General features: G+C 48.3%; 1 protein-coding gene across 1 annotated transcript in view; it reads left to right on the top strand.

The window, feature by feature from the left end:
- IGLON5 (IgLON family member 5) overlaps positions 1–13073 on the top strand; it is a 340687-nt gene extending 327614 nt beyond the window's left edge. Inside the window, exon 8 of the mRNA XM_083162150.1 lies at positions 11018–13073. Coding sequence (XP_083018276.1) covers positions 11018–11118 — 101 coding nt within the window. The 3' untranslated portion in view covers positions 11119–13073. The remainder of the gene's footprint in view (positions 1–11017) is intronic.
- Positions 13074–13290: the final 217 nt, after the last annotated feature.

Genomic DNA, 13290 nt, shown 5'->3' with positions numbered 1-13290 from the left:
GGTTGGAGTTAGCGGAAGGGAGAGTTTGTGGGAGGTAACGGGGCAGCGGCGACTCAAACGCATGCGTGTCAAAATCATTTCTGGGGTTTGTAACAGTTCGGGACTGCTATCCCGCAATTAAAATGGCGGTTGCGACATTTGTATCTTCTCGAGTACTGCGATAGCATTTGCGCAAACAGGACCCCCTTTTTTTTGCCACAATGATTATTTTGGAAGCCTGGTAAAACAGAATTGGGAGTTAAAATGATGTACAACGTACATTGCAACGCCGCGCTGAGACGCCATGTGGCCTCTTCTGAGCGAATGCTGCGTCTTGGCGGATAAGCGCATGGATTTGCAGGCCAAGATGGAAGCATCTGCGAGGCTCAAATAGGTGTGTCATCCTGTGGGAGGACCTACACAGATTGGACCAATGGGGCCATAGCTTACTGTGGATTGGGAAGGTGAGCCCTGCACATGAAATTTTTCCTTTTATTATTTTCTCCAAGCTCAGCCTACACTGCCAGTGAGGGCCCTCACATATAGACACACTGGGCAGCTGCCCTGGGCCTCACAATTCTAGGGCCCTATGAGCAGGGATGGGCTGGGTCTGGGTGCAGCTCTCTCCTGGGCTGGTGCCTCTGGAGCTTCTTGGGATGCAGGTAGAGAATTCTGCTTGGCTGTTCTGATTGTGAATTACATACTTTTCAGAGTGTCCAATGCAGCATCTCTTATATATTTAGCCAGATCTGTCAATCACCTGTGTGTATAACGCTGGGCGGAGTTACAGCCCCCCGCCCAGCATTATACACACAGGGTGATTGACAGAACCAGCGTTATACACACATATAACACCCCCCGCCCCCAATCACAAATCCGCACCCCCACACAGAGATGGGAGCCGGACACCTGTGTCGGCGGGTGCAGCAGATCGGCGGAGGAAGCTGGAGCAGGGGACCCAGCAACGGTGAGAGAGAGCCGTGCTCCCTGCTTTGCTACTCAGGCAGGGGCGTCGAAATCGGGTGGGGGGCAATTAGCTCCCCCCCCCCCCCCAAATTAGAGAGAGGCGCTGATATGTCACACAGAGGAGCGGCGTCCACCGACTGGGCTGGGGAGACTCAAAAGTCTCAGATTCTCTCCCGTTCAAATCTGTCAGATCCGCAGCGCAGCAATTCTTGCTGACAGCACTGTGCTCGACTGTAGGAATGGCCATCGACCATCGATGATTTAAAACCATCGATGGTTTGTGGCCGATGTTGAATACTTTTGCCATCGATGTGGGAGTACCAGATCGTTTCCCTACATCGATGGCAAAGGAGAAACAATGCTTTTTTTTTTTTTTTCTCAAGGTGCTGGGATCACGGAGCATAGCTGATTGGCCCACGGGCCATTCAGTCAAATATAATGGATGACCATCGATAGCTAAAACTATTGATGGTTATCCATCATATAGTTAGCCACTATCGATGGCTCGCCGCAGATTCGCCATCGATGGCAACCATCGATGGCGTCTGCACCGATGGCCATCCCTACTTGGCTGTCCATCATAGCTCTGTAGTGCTGGCCAGGCAGCTGTCAGCAGGAAGCGCTGCACCGCGGATTGGACAGATTCCAATGGGAGAGTGTCTGGGACTTTGGAAAGTCTCCCCAGCCCAGACGCCGCTCCTCTGTCTCAACATACCAGCGCCTCTCTCTAATTTGTGTGTGGGGGGGGCTAGCTTCCTCACATAATGGCATATGACTCAACCACCCTCACCCACGGCATCCTCACACCCAACCCTCACCCCCCACACCACTGACACACCCACCCACCACAACACCACATCCCCCACTCCACCACCCGCAGCCCCCCACCTCCACCTGAAAAAACACCACATCACACCAGCTGCTCCCACACCCGCACTATTTCCCCACCCGCCCCTCCTTCACGACCCATATTTCACACAATAAAAACATTCACAAGTTAAGGGGGCGGAGCCCCTTACGCCAGTGTGACGAGGGCCCGTAGGGCGCGATGAATCACCTAGTTGTCACTAAAGCCAGGCAGTAAATGGCATTTAAATTGGTAGATGGTCGGAGCTGTCGACCAATCAGAGTGCTGACAGCAATTTACTGTATGCAGTGCTATATTTCAGCAGGAACCAGCAGGAACTCAGTTCCAGAACCTCTAATTAAATATGACATCATCAGGAACTGGGCTCCTGAACCTGTTCTGGGCCTAAATGTACTTTCCATAAGATAAGTTTTATTTTAAAGGTCCCCTTTGAGTACCTTCGTTTCTAAATACAATATATACATATCTCTCTCTCTATTTTTATTTAATCGATCCACCCCCAGATCCGAAATTCCTGGACCTATTTTTCCAGAAATATAGTACTGACTGTATGGAAGTATTTGGCGTGACAGCGCAGGGCCTCAGAAGCGGAAAGTTATTATTATTCCTGTGAATGGTTGGGGGTGGTGGGGGGTTACAATGCTTTGCTCAGGGGCAGCAATTCTGTTAATGGTGATCTTGAGAAGCGCCAATAACATTATCTGAAGATAGCATTTATTATCCTTCTGGTTTTTTTTTTTTTTTTTTATTACATTCGGGCATATTGCATTTCTGATTCCAAGTTTGGAAAATGAGATCTGATTACTAAACAAATGCAAATTTAAGGGCTTTTGAAGAGCAAATTCTCCTCCAAATGCTTATTACTGAATGCCAAAAGGGTGTGAAAACATCCATTTTGCCATTATTTTAATAAAAATAATATCAATATGTATGGCCATAAGATACTCCCTTATCCACCCATGTGCTAGTGGAGAATGCATTATGTGTTATAGGATGAAAGTAAAGGATGAGACCAGATGCTGGTGTCGGGCTGGTGCCCTTTCTTACAAGAGAACGGCTACGCTGGGATAGACTGGGGTACAGGGGAAATGCCTGGGGCCCCTCTCCTCTTCTAGGGACATAGGCAAACACAGGGGGGTTGCCCGGACCCCCCCGCCCCCTCCCCTCCCTTGGCAACAATAGCAATATTATGCAGTACAAGGGACAGAGGGGAGCTGCTGCACATGCCCAGTGGTTGCAGCTTCTTACAAGTTTCCGGTGTGTGTGGATTTGAGTCCTCCATCAGTGCAGTAGACCAGAGAGCAGCTACCAGGAAGAAGAGACAGGAGCTTTACCATGAGGTAAATATCCGCCACTGCCCATCCCGGCGTCCCGCTGATGAAATGATCACCACCCGACGTCCAGCCCGCTAGCGTAACGGTCAGCACTTACCTCCCACTAGTGCAGCGCTCAGCACCTGTAGCCCGCCCCACTTCTCCCCGGTCAGGCTGCAGGCATATGCATACAGGGAAGTCGGATGTGATCTTATGTGCTGAACGTCCGAGCTCCTGATCTGGTCCGATGAGCACAGGACCGCGCATTGGATCAGACACGTACATGCGATTTTGGCCCCATAGTGCCGAAATTGGCTGAAATCTTGCCAAATTGCATAGTGTATGGGGGCCTTAAGCAGGGCCGGCGCCACCACTAGTCAGCTTTAGGCATTTGCCTAGGGCGCCGGCCACTGGAGGGTGGTAGTTGGGAGAGGGAACCCCCCGGATGGAAGTGAGCTTGAGCGGCACGGCAGTCACAGCGACATCACCCCCGCCCTCCTATCATCCGGCAAATGTGGAGCAGTGGCTGCATCATACCCTCCCTCCCGGAGCAGCGCGGCAGCCGCATCGCCCCCCCCTTCCTAGAGCAGCGCACCGGCAGCAGTGCACACACACCCCCAGCAGCACGGTGGCCACGTCACGTCCCCCCCCCCCCAATTCCCACCTGGGGAGCCTTACTTAGCAAAGGAACTCGACCTGTAATCTTTGCCCATCGTGATTACAGCGGACCAAAATGAAATCAAGCGGATGTGTCGACAACATTTCGCCGTGCCGGCAAATTGTAGACGTCTGTTGGCCTGTGTTTTAAACCACTGCGGCCCATATTTAACTGTCCTAAAGTATATAAATATATATATATACTAGGTGATTCATCGCGCCCTACGGGCGCTCTTCACACCGTCGTAAGGGGCTGCGCCCCCTTAATTTGTTAACATTTGTATATGAGAAATATGGTCAGAATTGTATGTAAGATGCCTGTATTGCAACTTGAGTTATAGGTGAAATGTGTTAAATAGAGAGCATATGATTTGGAAGGGGGTGTGTATTGTTTTGTTTAATTAAAAAGCGGTTACAGAGTAAGATGTACATTGATAGTGCGGATGGTACAGTGACATTTGTGGGTGTGGGGGGGGGGCTGTGTGTGCATGTTGTTTAGGTGTGTGTGTGTGCAATAGTATAGTAGGGTGTTTTTGAGTCAGCGGCTCCCCACTGGCGGAGGTCACGACACAGGAAAACAGGAGGCTGGGTAGTGATAGGGGTGTGTGGACATAAGGGGGACTAAAGAGGAGAGTGGGAGATACTGTGCAGCTTCTGCCAGTGGGTGAGGGTCCAGTATGGCAGTACAGGAGTACAGGATGGTGGCCCTGAGTCAGTGTCTCCTCCTACTGGGTGGGAGTTAGGGTACATGAGAGCAGGAGGCTGGGCTATGAGGCATGATAGGGGCATGTGGGCAACACAGCGTCAGCGACTCCCCAGTGGTGGAAGTTACGGTTCAGGAGAGCAGGAAGCTGGGTAGTGATAGGGGTGTGTGAGTATACGGGGGACTAAAGAGAGGCTTAGGGGTGCCGTGATTTGTGGGAGGGGCGTGGGGGGTGCTGTGAATCAAGGGAGGAAGGGGGCGCAGGTGTCCGCGAATCGCGGGAGAGGGCGGGGGTCAGCAAAGCGTGGGAGGGGGCGTGAATTGCGGGAGGGGGGGTTGCGAATTGCGGGAGGGGGGGTGTGCGGGGGTGACGTGAATCGTGGGAGGGGGCGTGAATCGTGGGGGGGGGGGTGCGCAGGGGGTCCGTGAATTGCGGGAGGGGGGTCACGGGGCGCGATAAATCACCTAGTTGGTTATATATTCTTGTAGAAGGATGGTAGGATGTTGCTGTCATTCAGAATGCATTTACATAAACAGTAATAGTAGCAGTAAAAGATCTGACTTAAAACACCTACAGTAAAACAGAACAGGTGTTATATATTATACAAAGAATTGGTTGATGATGTGTAGGTTGATTTGCACATAGTTGTCACTGTAAAAAAATTGCTAAAAAAAAATCAACACAGAAAGGTCAACACATGTAAATGTTGACATAAGTGTGGCACTTCATTGGTGTCCATGTCGACACATGAGAATGAATATGAAAACATTCAAAAAAGAAAAATAAATCTTCAAAAACTCATGTCAACCTTTTTCATTGTCGACCATAGCTGTGTCAGTGTTTTGCATTTACCATTTAATCCTGGGGTTGCCGTGAATCGCGAGCGGGGGTGAGGGGGGAGGGAGGAGGTGAGGTGTGTCCGCGAATCACAGAAGGAGGGGTCGTGGGTGGATGCCGTGAATTGCGGGAGGGGGGTGTGGGTGCCGCGAATCGTGGGAGGGGGGACGCGGGGGGTTGCAGTGAATCGTGGGAGGGTGGTTCGCAGGGGCGGGGGGTTGCCGCAATGACGGGGGGGGAATCGCGGTAGGGGGGGTCGCGGGGGGTGGGGGGGTACCACGAGGAAGGGGGGGCCTGGGGGGTTGGTACAAATCGTGGGAGGGGGGGGTCGCAGGGTGCCACGAATCGCAGGAGGGGGTGTGTCACGGGGTGGGGCCGCAAATCGCGGGAGTCGCCGCGAATTGGGGGGGGTGCTGTGAATCGCGGGAGGGGGGTCGCCAGGGGGTGCCGCGAATCGCCACAAGAAAAAATCAACACAGAAAGGTCAACACATGTAAATGTTGACATAAGTGTGGCATTTCATTGGTGTCCATGTCGACACATGAGAATGAATATGAAAACATTGAAAAAGTGAAAAATAAATCTTCAAAAACTCATGTCAACCTTTTTCATTGTCGACCATAGCCATGTCAGTGTTTTGCATGTGCCATTTAATCGTGGGGTTGCTGTGAATGGGGGGGAGGGACACATTGCTCTGTTTCTGGACTTTCTTCTTAATTTATGGATTACCTTCACCTGTGCTTAAACACCTTTATCAATTACCCTGTTTAAAACAGGTGATGACAATAATAAATTAAGATGGAAGTCCACAAACAGAGCATTCTGTCCCTCCTGGAGAGGGTCATGTTGGGAGGTATGGAGGTGTGGGGCGCTCACCTGGTGTGTCTGGTGAGTAGCTGTGTCTTTGCTGTGTAACATGGCAGAGGGTGTCTGGCACTGTCTGTGGGCTCACTGGGCTGGTTCTCTGTCGTGTGAGTCAGTCATGTGAGTCAGAGGCTCCACCCAGCGTTACAGCTTCAGACACACTTTGAGTGACAGATGTAGCCAAATATATAAGAGATATATATCTGATATATCTGACCGCCCATGAATGAGGAGTTAGATATTGGGCACCACTCACCGCCGGCAGCAAATGGAAATATTAATTATGGTACCCGTGTACTTCGGGAGCCCTGACGACAGTATAATGAGTTTCTCTGGGAGTTCGGCTCTCGTCTTGTTCTGGAACTTTGTGCTATTTACTGTGTCCTAGTTAGAATAAATTCTGTCTAATCACCAGCGTGAGAGCTCTCAGATCCCGCCGTTTCTACATATTGAAATTATTATCAAATCCACGTCCACTCTCACACGTCGTAGCGTACGGTTGACGGATTCCCGGAGAAAATGAAGACACCTCAAAGATAAATAGCCTCATAAACAAACTGCAGAAATTATTCTGAAGTCGAGAATACAAATTGGGTAAAAATTAAGATCAAAACACTTCATTATGTCCGAAAGGGAAACAGCGGAAGCCATGATGCAATGTATCCTTTGTTTTTTATTTTCTTTTTTTCAGAATTTTATTCTTGCAGCTACTTTGCTGCCACTGTTTAACGTTGAGGAGGTTTTACGCTTCTGGGGGGTATATGGCGATATCCGCCGGTGTCGGGGAGACAAATATGTAACCGCTCCACCCCCACCATCTGCTGGTGCACCCCCCCCCCCCCCCCCCTCTACATGCCCTGCTGCCACCCACTATAACGGCCACTCAGTCAAGGGTGTGGGTCATTGGTTTGACCCAATTTAGGTCCATGTGCATTGGGTCGACACCTGAAATAGGCCGACATGGGTAAGGTCGACAGAGTTGGAAGGTTGACACAAGCATTGGGTCGACAATATGAAGGTCTATAGTCAAAATGTCGACATGAGGTTTTCTAATTTTTTTGTCCCGTACGTCGACACAGATGACATGGACACCGCCTTCGTGTATCCCATCCACCTCACATGGCTTGCTGCACTGGGCACACTGTTTTATTTGCCCATCACGGCGTACTGGATGTTAGGGCATGAAATAATGCCCGTCGGCACATGTCGGCGAAAAAACTCATGTTGACCTTTTTCACCGTCGACCATCCCATTGTCGACCTAATGCTTGTGTCAATCAATCTTCCGACACTGTCGACCTTAGCCAGGTCAACCTATTCCATGGGTCGACCTAAGCCATGTCTACCTTTAGTGGTCAACATATGTCGACCTTCATTGTGTCGACCCTATGACACAAACCCCTCCTGAGAACAGAGAGGACCTGCAGTCTGCGCCGCCCTCCCTTCCTCCGCCGGATTGAGCTACAGTATATTATTAGAATGACCCATACCCCCGCCACTGTGCCGGGCTGCAAATGCGTTCACAGCTGTGCACATAGCGGGAAATCCATTCGCAATCACTCACTCACCATTGGATGGATTTCCCCCTTGTCCGCGGCCGCTGAGTAAGTCTGCGATGGCCGTGGGGAGATGGAGGCACTTCTGACATCAGCGATACCCCCGCCCATCAGCTGGGTACCACAAAATGCTGGCATGTCAATCTTCTCACAAACGGCCATCGCCGGCTTTGTCCGCAGGGGAAACCATGTTTGTACCATGTGCAGTCATTCGATAATCGCCAGGGCTTCAAATTCACAGGAATCAATCCCAATAAGCAAATCGGTAGCTGCTGCTCTCACTTCTGCGCTAGGGTAGTCCATAGGGTATTATGTGTCAACGCCATCTACAGAGAGAGAGAGAGACCGCGGCAGATATCGGACCTCTCTATAACAAATAATAAATATGAAGGTGTTACAGCGCAGCTTTATCCACCCCCATAGTCCCGATATAATATACAGGAGTCCTGCTCACAATACAAACATCGAAGGGAAAAAAACAGCACAGGCACAATTTAATATAAAACATTCCCGACATCTTTATTATCATTCTATTAAACATAAACCAGAATCTTTTTTGTTATTGATCCATCATAACATTGGCCCTTATTCTGGTTGGTGCGGTAATATCCGCGTGCGTTCGTACCGCCGATGTTTTGTGTCTGCGCATGTGCAGAGGCGTCTCTGCGCATGTGCGAGCGGGACGCACGGCCACATTCCGCATGAAATGTGAACACTCCGAACAGGGGGTGGAGAGGGGCGTGAAGGGCTATTTGGGCTCATTACCATATGCATACGCCCCGCGTTTCATAGGCGTTCCCATGCAAACGCTGGGCGTACGTATGGTAATGCGGCCGTGACGCACGTGTAGAGGGCGGACATATGACATCGCCGGATGTCAGCTGCCCGCCCAGATCCCTGCTTTTGCACGGAAAAATGTCCGTGTGGTCTGAGGTTGCGGGAGCTGGTGGAGCACTCTGTCCTGCATTCGATGGTCTGCAACCATCGAATGATGGGGGAGGTTCCCTGAGATGGAGGAGGCGTATTCCGTGAAAAATACACGTGCGGTCCGTTCGGACAGCTTCTTACCACGTATGGACAGAGTTGGCGATCCGTATGGAAGGCGGAGTTTCGCACGCACGGTCCTGGCCGCATATTCGGATGCGGCCGCACCGATCAGAATAAGGGCCATTATTTTATTCATTCATCGTAGTCCAATGTGAGAGGAAAAATCAAGGACACTAGGAAAAAGTGTAGAGAGATAAACTACCAATCAGCCAGCTCCTGTCTTTTTTAAAACACAGCCTGTAACATGGCAGTTAGGAGCTGAATGACTGCTACTTTATCTCTCACCAAGACTTAGTCAACATAGGGGAAGATATGCTAAGAGTTTGGAGAGTGATAAAGAGTGAGAGAGGCAGATTGCTGGACACCTCTAACAAGAGAGAGAGAGAGATAAAGTACCAGCCAGCTCCAGCCTTTAACATCACAGAAGATGATTGGCTGGTACAGTGAGGCAGTTGTATTAAGCACGGCGAAGTGATAAAGTGGAAGGTGATAAGGCACCAGCCAATCAGCTCCTAACACAGCCCCAATCACAGCTGATTGGCTGGTGCATCATCACCTTCCACTTTATCACTTCGCCAGGCCTAATCTGCTCCTTTATCTCTCTCTACTTTATTACTCTCCAACAGCTTATCTTTCCCTATGGGGTCTTAGTCTTGAAAAGAGATAAAGTCATACTTGCCTACCTTTATAGTCTCCTCTCCGGGAGAAGCCCACGGAGGGGGATGCGGTCATCTATTAGAATTAACTTAGGTCTACAGTCATTAGGTCGACCCCACTAGGTCGACTGGCAGGAAGGTCGACCTGACTTAAGGTCGACATGGGCCAAGGTCGACATAACTTAAGGTCGAATTTGCATAAAGGTCGACATGAGGAAGGTCGACTGGTCATAAGGTCGACATGGGTTTTTCACTGTTTTTTGAGCCGACATGTGCCGACAGGCGGTATTTCATGCCCTACCATCCACTAGGGCGTGGTGGGAGAATAAAATAGCGTGCCGAGCGCAGCGAGGCACCGTGCCCGAAGCATCGCGAGCGATGCGAGCGTCCGATTCTCATTGCCAACTGTGTCCATGTCGACTGTGTCGACACTCGGATAAAAAAACAGTGAAAAACCCATGTCGACCTTATGACCAGTCGACCTTCCTCATGTCGACCTTTATGCAAATTCGACCTTAAGTCATGTCGACCTTGGCCCATGTCAACCTTAAGTCAGGTCGACCTTCCTGCCAGTCGACCTAGTGGGGTCGACCTAATGACTGTAGACCTAAATGCAGTCTGACGAATGATCCCATTCCCACGGAGGAGACTCTATGCAGTTTCTCCGGGGCGGGGCTTGCCATCATTAAGCCCCGTCCCTATTAAGCCTCGTCCCATCTCTGAAATGCCACTTTTCATGGCTCTAGGGGAGAGAGTAGTACTAAATGATGCAATTTGTGTCATTTTAGCCCCTGTGGGGGCGGATGCCGGGGGCTCCGGTAAATAACGGAGTCTTGCCCTCCCTCCTGGGAGGCCGGGAGGGGGACCGGATCTTCGGGACCCTCCCAGGCCATTCCAGGAGGGAAGGTAAGTATGGATAAAGTAGAGAGAGGTAAATTACTAGCCAATCAGCTTCTAACCATGTTACAAGTTGTGTTTAAAAAAAATTACAGTTTTTGACCAATTATACTCTCCACTTTATCTCTCTGAAAGGCTTAATATTTAGACCCCAAAATTCAGCTTGTGGGGTATAGGAACCATCCTGGCTGAAAAATATGACCCAATAAACATGGTTACCCTAAGATCACATGCTTCCCGGTCGCAGTCACCCACCTCGATTGACATCCGATCAATAACATTAATAATATCACCAATGCGGTTACCAATAGTTTGGTACAACTTATGTGATGCCATACTGTCCAGATCGCTGTGCATTTGTATGAGTCATGGTGAAAAAAAAAGACTGTTTCTTTAATTGCATGCCTAATTTGAATGCAGATTAAAATTACAAATCCAAACAGAAACATTTCAAGGCTGAAGTAGCTAAAAATATATTGTAAACATCACACAAATTTCCTTCGTTTGATTTCTACATCTTTCAAGGCCAGTAATGCCTTCAGGCAAATTGCCATCCTCAGTGAACTAGAATTCAACTTCTTAACTTCAGAAATCTGATGCCGTCTTATCTTAAAATGTGTTTAATGTGTTTTCTTTCCTTCCATATTCTCAGATTGTGTTTTCCTCTCTTCCAGAACCCGGTTTTTCTCCCAACCACAGCGTGATGAACACGGTGTCTCCTCTTCTCCTCCTCGTCGCATCGTTTACGTTAGTTACCCTCTTACGTACAATCTAGAATGAAAAAAAGTAATCAAAAAGGATATCCAGAAATAATTCTCAAAGTAGATGCGGAAGGAAAAAAAAAAAAAAAGTTAACACAACAACAAACAAAAAATACCACAAAAATAAAAAAAACACAACAAAACACAATTATTTTTTTTAGATGGAATCCAACACTGTGAGGGAACAAATTTATGCATTTTCAAAAACAAAACAAAAAAGAGCGTCATTGACTTTTTTTGCGCCTTCTAGAAGTAGAAGGGAGAAAGCAAGAGGCGGTTTTGGTCAGTGACATTCGTTAACTGAGGGACATTGGGTGGGAATGACTTTGGAGAAGTTGAGAACCTGGATACAATTATGGAAAATCATGGAAAGATATTTGAGTGTTGGCGAGACAGAAGACAGTGATCTCAAATCAAATTGAACCTCGCTAGTGTTCTAGAAAACTTTAATTTACAATTTTTGTCCCTTGCAGTGCTGAAGCAGCTTCAGATCCCTTCAGCCCTGGGAGGAAGTCTCAATGTACTGTAGTTGCCCTACATACCTCGTTCCCAGTCATCAAGGGATCTTCTCCAAACACCCTAAACGTTGTGACTCATCTGCCTGGCCCAGCGTCCGGTTCAACATTACTGTGTACATTACCCCTAACCCCCGTGCCATCTCACCGAATCGAGCACCGATACTCTTCCAGTTTAGTAAGCGTGGATTTTATACCTGTATATTGACGACAGTGGACATCCGATGACTGCAACTATACAACTAATGTTGTGTTTGGAAATATACCAGGAATACATGAACTGATTATGGAAACATAGTACAGTAGATATCCTACTGGATAAGGTCTTCTTCATAACCTACTAGGATGCCTTGTGGATCTTCAGCCTACAAAAGGGCACATAGAGTATAATTAAGGTTTCTCGGTTGGTTGTCCTAGTTTTGAACCTGCATCTCCTGTCCTCCAGACAGCTTTGTGGACATCTCAAGAGCAGAACGGAAGCTGCTTTTCCATTGTGGCATAAAGTTGACGATTTGGAGATCCAAAGCTATTGATTGGAAAGATGGATAATGGGTGATTGAAGGATATTGTGCCACCATATCAGGGACAGCAGGGAGAGTATGCAACTAGTCAATAAAGTATGGGAACATTGGGATATGTAAGGGATAATGCACAGTCCCTTCTAGTTTCATATGCCTGTCATTTATCACCAGTGTCTGTGACATTCTTGTGGGTATTATACAGACCCTATTCCCCTTTCATAGATGAAAACGAAGGGGAGAAAAGGGCCTTGAGTATTGTCTGACTGTTAGCTGTCTGTCTGCATGGTCCTACCACTGATTGCAAGCCCCTGTGTCCGCTCTTACATTGCGTTATTCCGACATCCAAATGGACTCAAACCTTGCGGGCTCTATTAATGTTTGTAATTTGCACTGTGTGGAGATTGAAGAATTCTTAGGTTAGCAAAATTATCCAAGCTTCTGTTCTGGGGCCTAGAATTCATTGGATGTCCTCCAAAATGTATCTCCTATCTCTTACCCAACTAACAAGAGAGACGCCACATGTTTAACCTCGACCCACCGGCCCCAACGAAAGAAGCAAAATAGCGGCTCTGCCCCAAGCGTGTCTTTGTCCTGGCGTCTATTTGTCCATTCACCAAGTCATAACAGATACATATAAGGCCGGAAAACGAAAAAAAAAGTAAAAGAAAACGGTCCTTAAAGAGCTTCCAAGCTGTGCGTCAAAGCAATGCATTCTGGGATTTCACATTCTGCATTCCTGTGTGCGGGAGGGACGGGGTGGGGGCTGCGTTTCTGTCGGGGCACATATGGCTCATCACTCGAAATTCAAGGCATTTGTTTGATTTATCGGGGGAAAATTTTTTGTTTCTTTTTGCAGAAAACATTAAAAAAAATACTTGTGAATATTGGCAACAAATGTATAAAGTGTTATAATATAACAGAAAGAAAACTCTACGTTAGAACGTTGGTGATGTTTCTTTGCAGACTCTCGTGTAATATATCTGTCATTTATTTTGTTTCTAAGCTGTAAACCTTCATTTCTGATGGGAACTCTACACTCTTTCCTACTGGGGTCACATATCATCAAATCTACTGTATAAACGATTACCATATGCAATGGGTAAAAGCTTAGATAAACGCTACTCAACAGGCCCAACGCACGCCCTATGAA

This window comes from Crinia signifera, chromosome 19 (genome assembly GCF_055691185.1).
Source record: "Crinia signifera chromosome 19, ASM5569118v1, whole genome shotgun sequence".
NCBI classification, from domain to species: Eukaryota; Metazoa; Chordata; class Amphibia; order Anura; family Myobatrachidae; genus Crinia; species Crinia signifera.
This window is presented reverse-complemented; position numbering and strand designations above follow the sequence as displayed.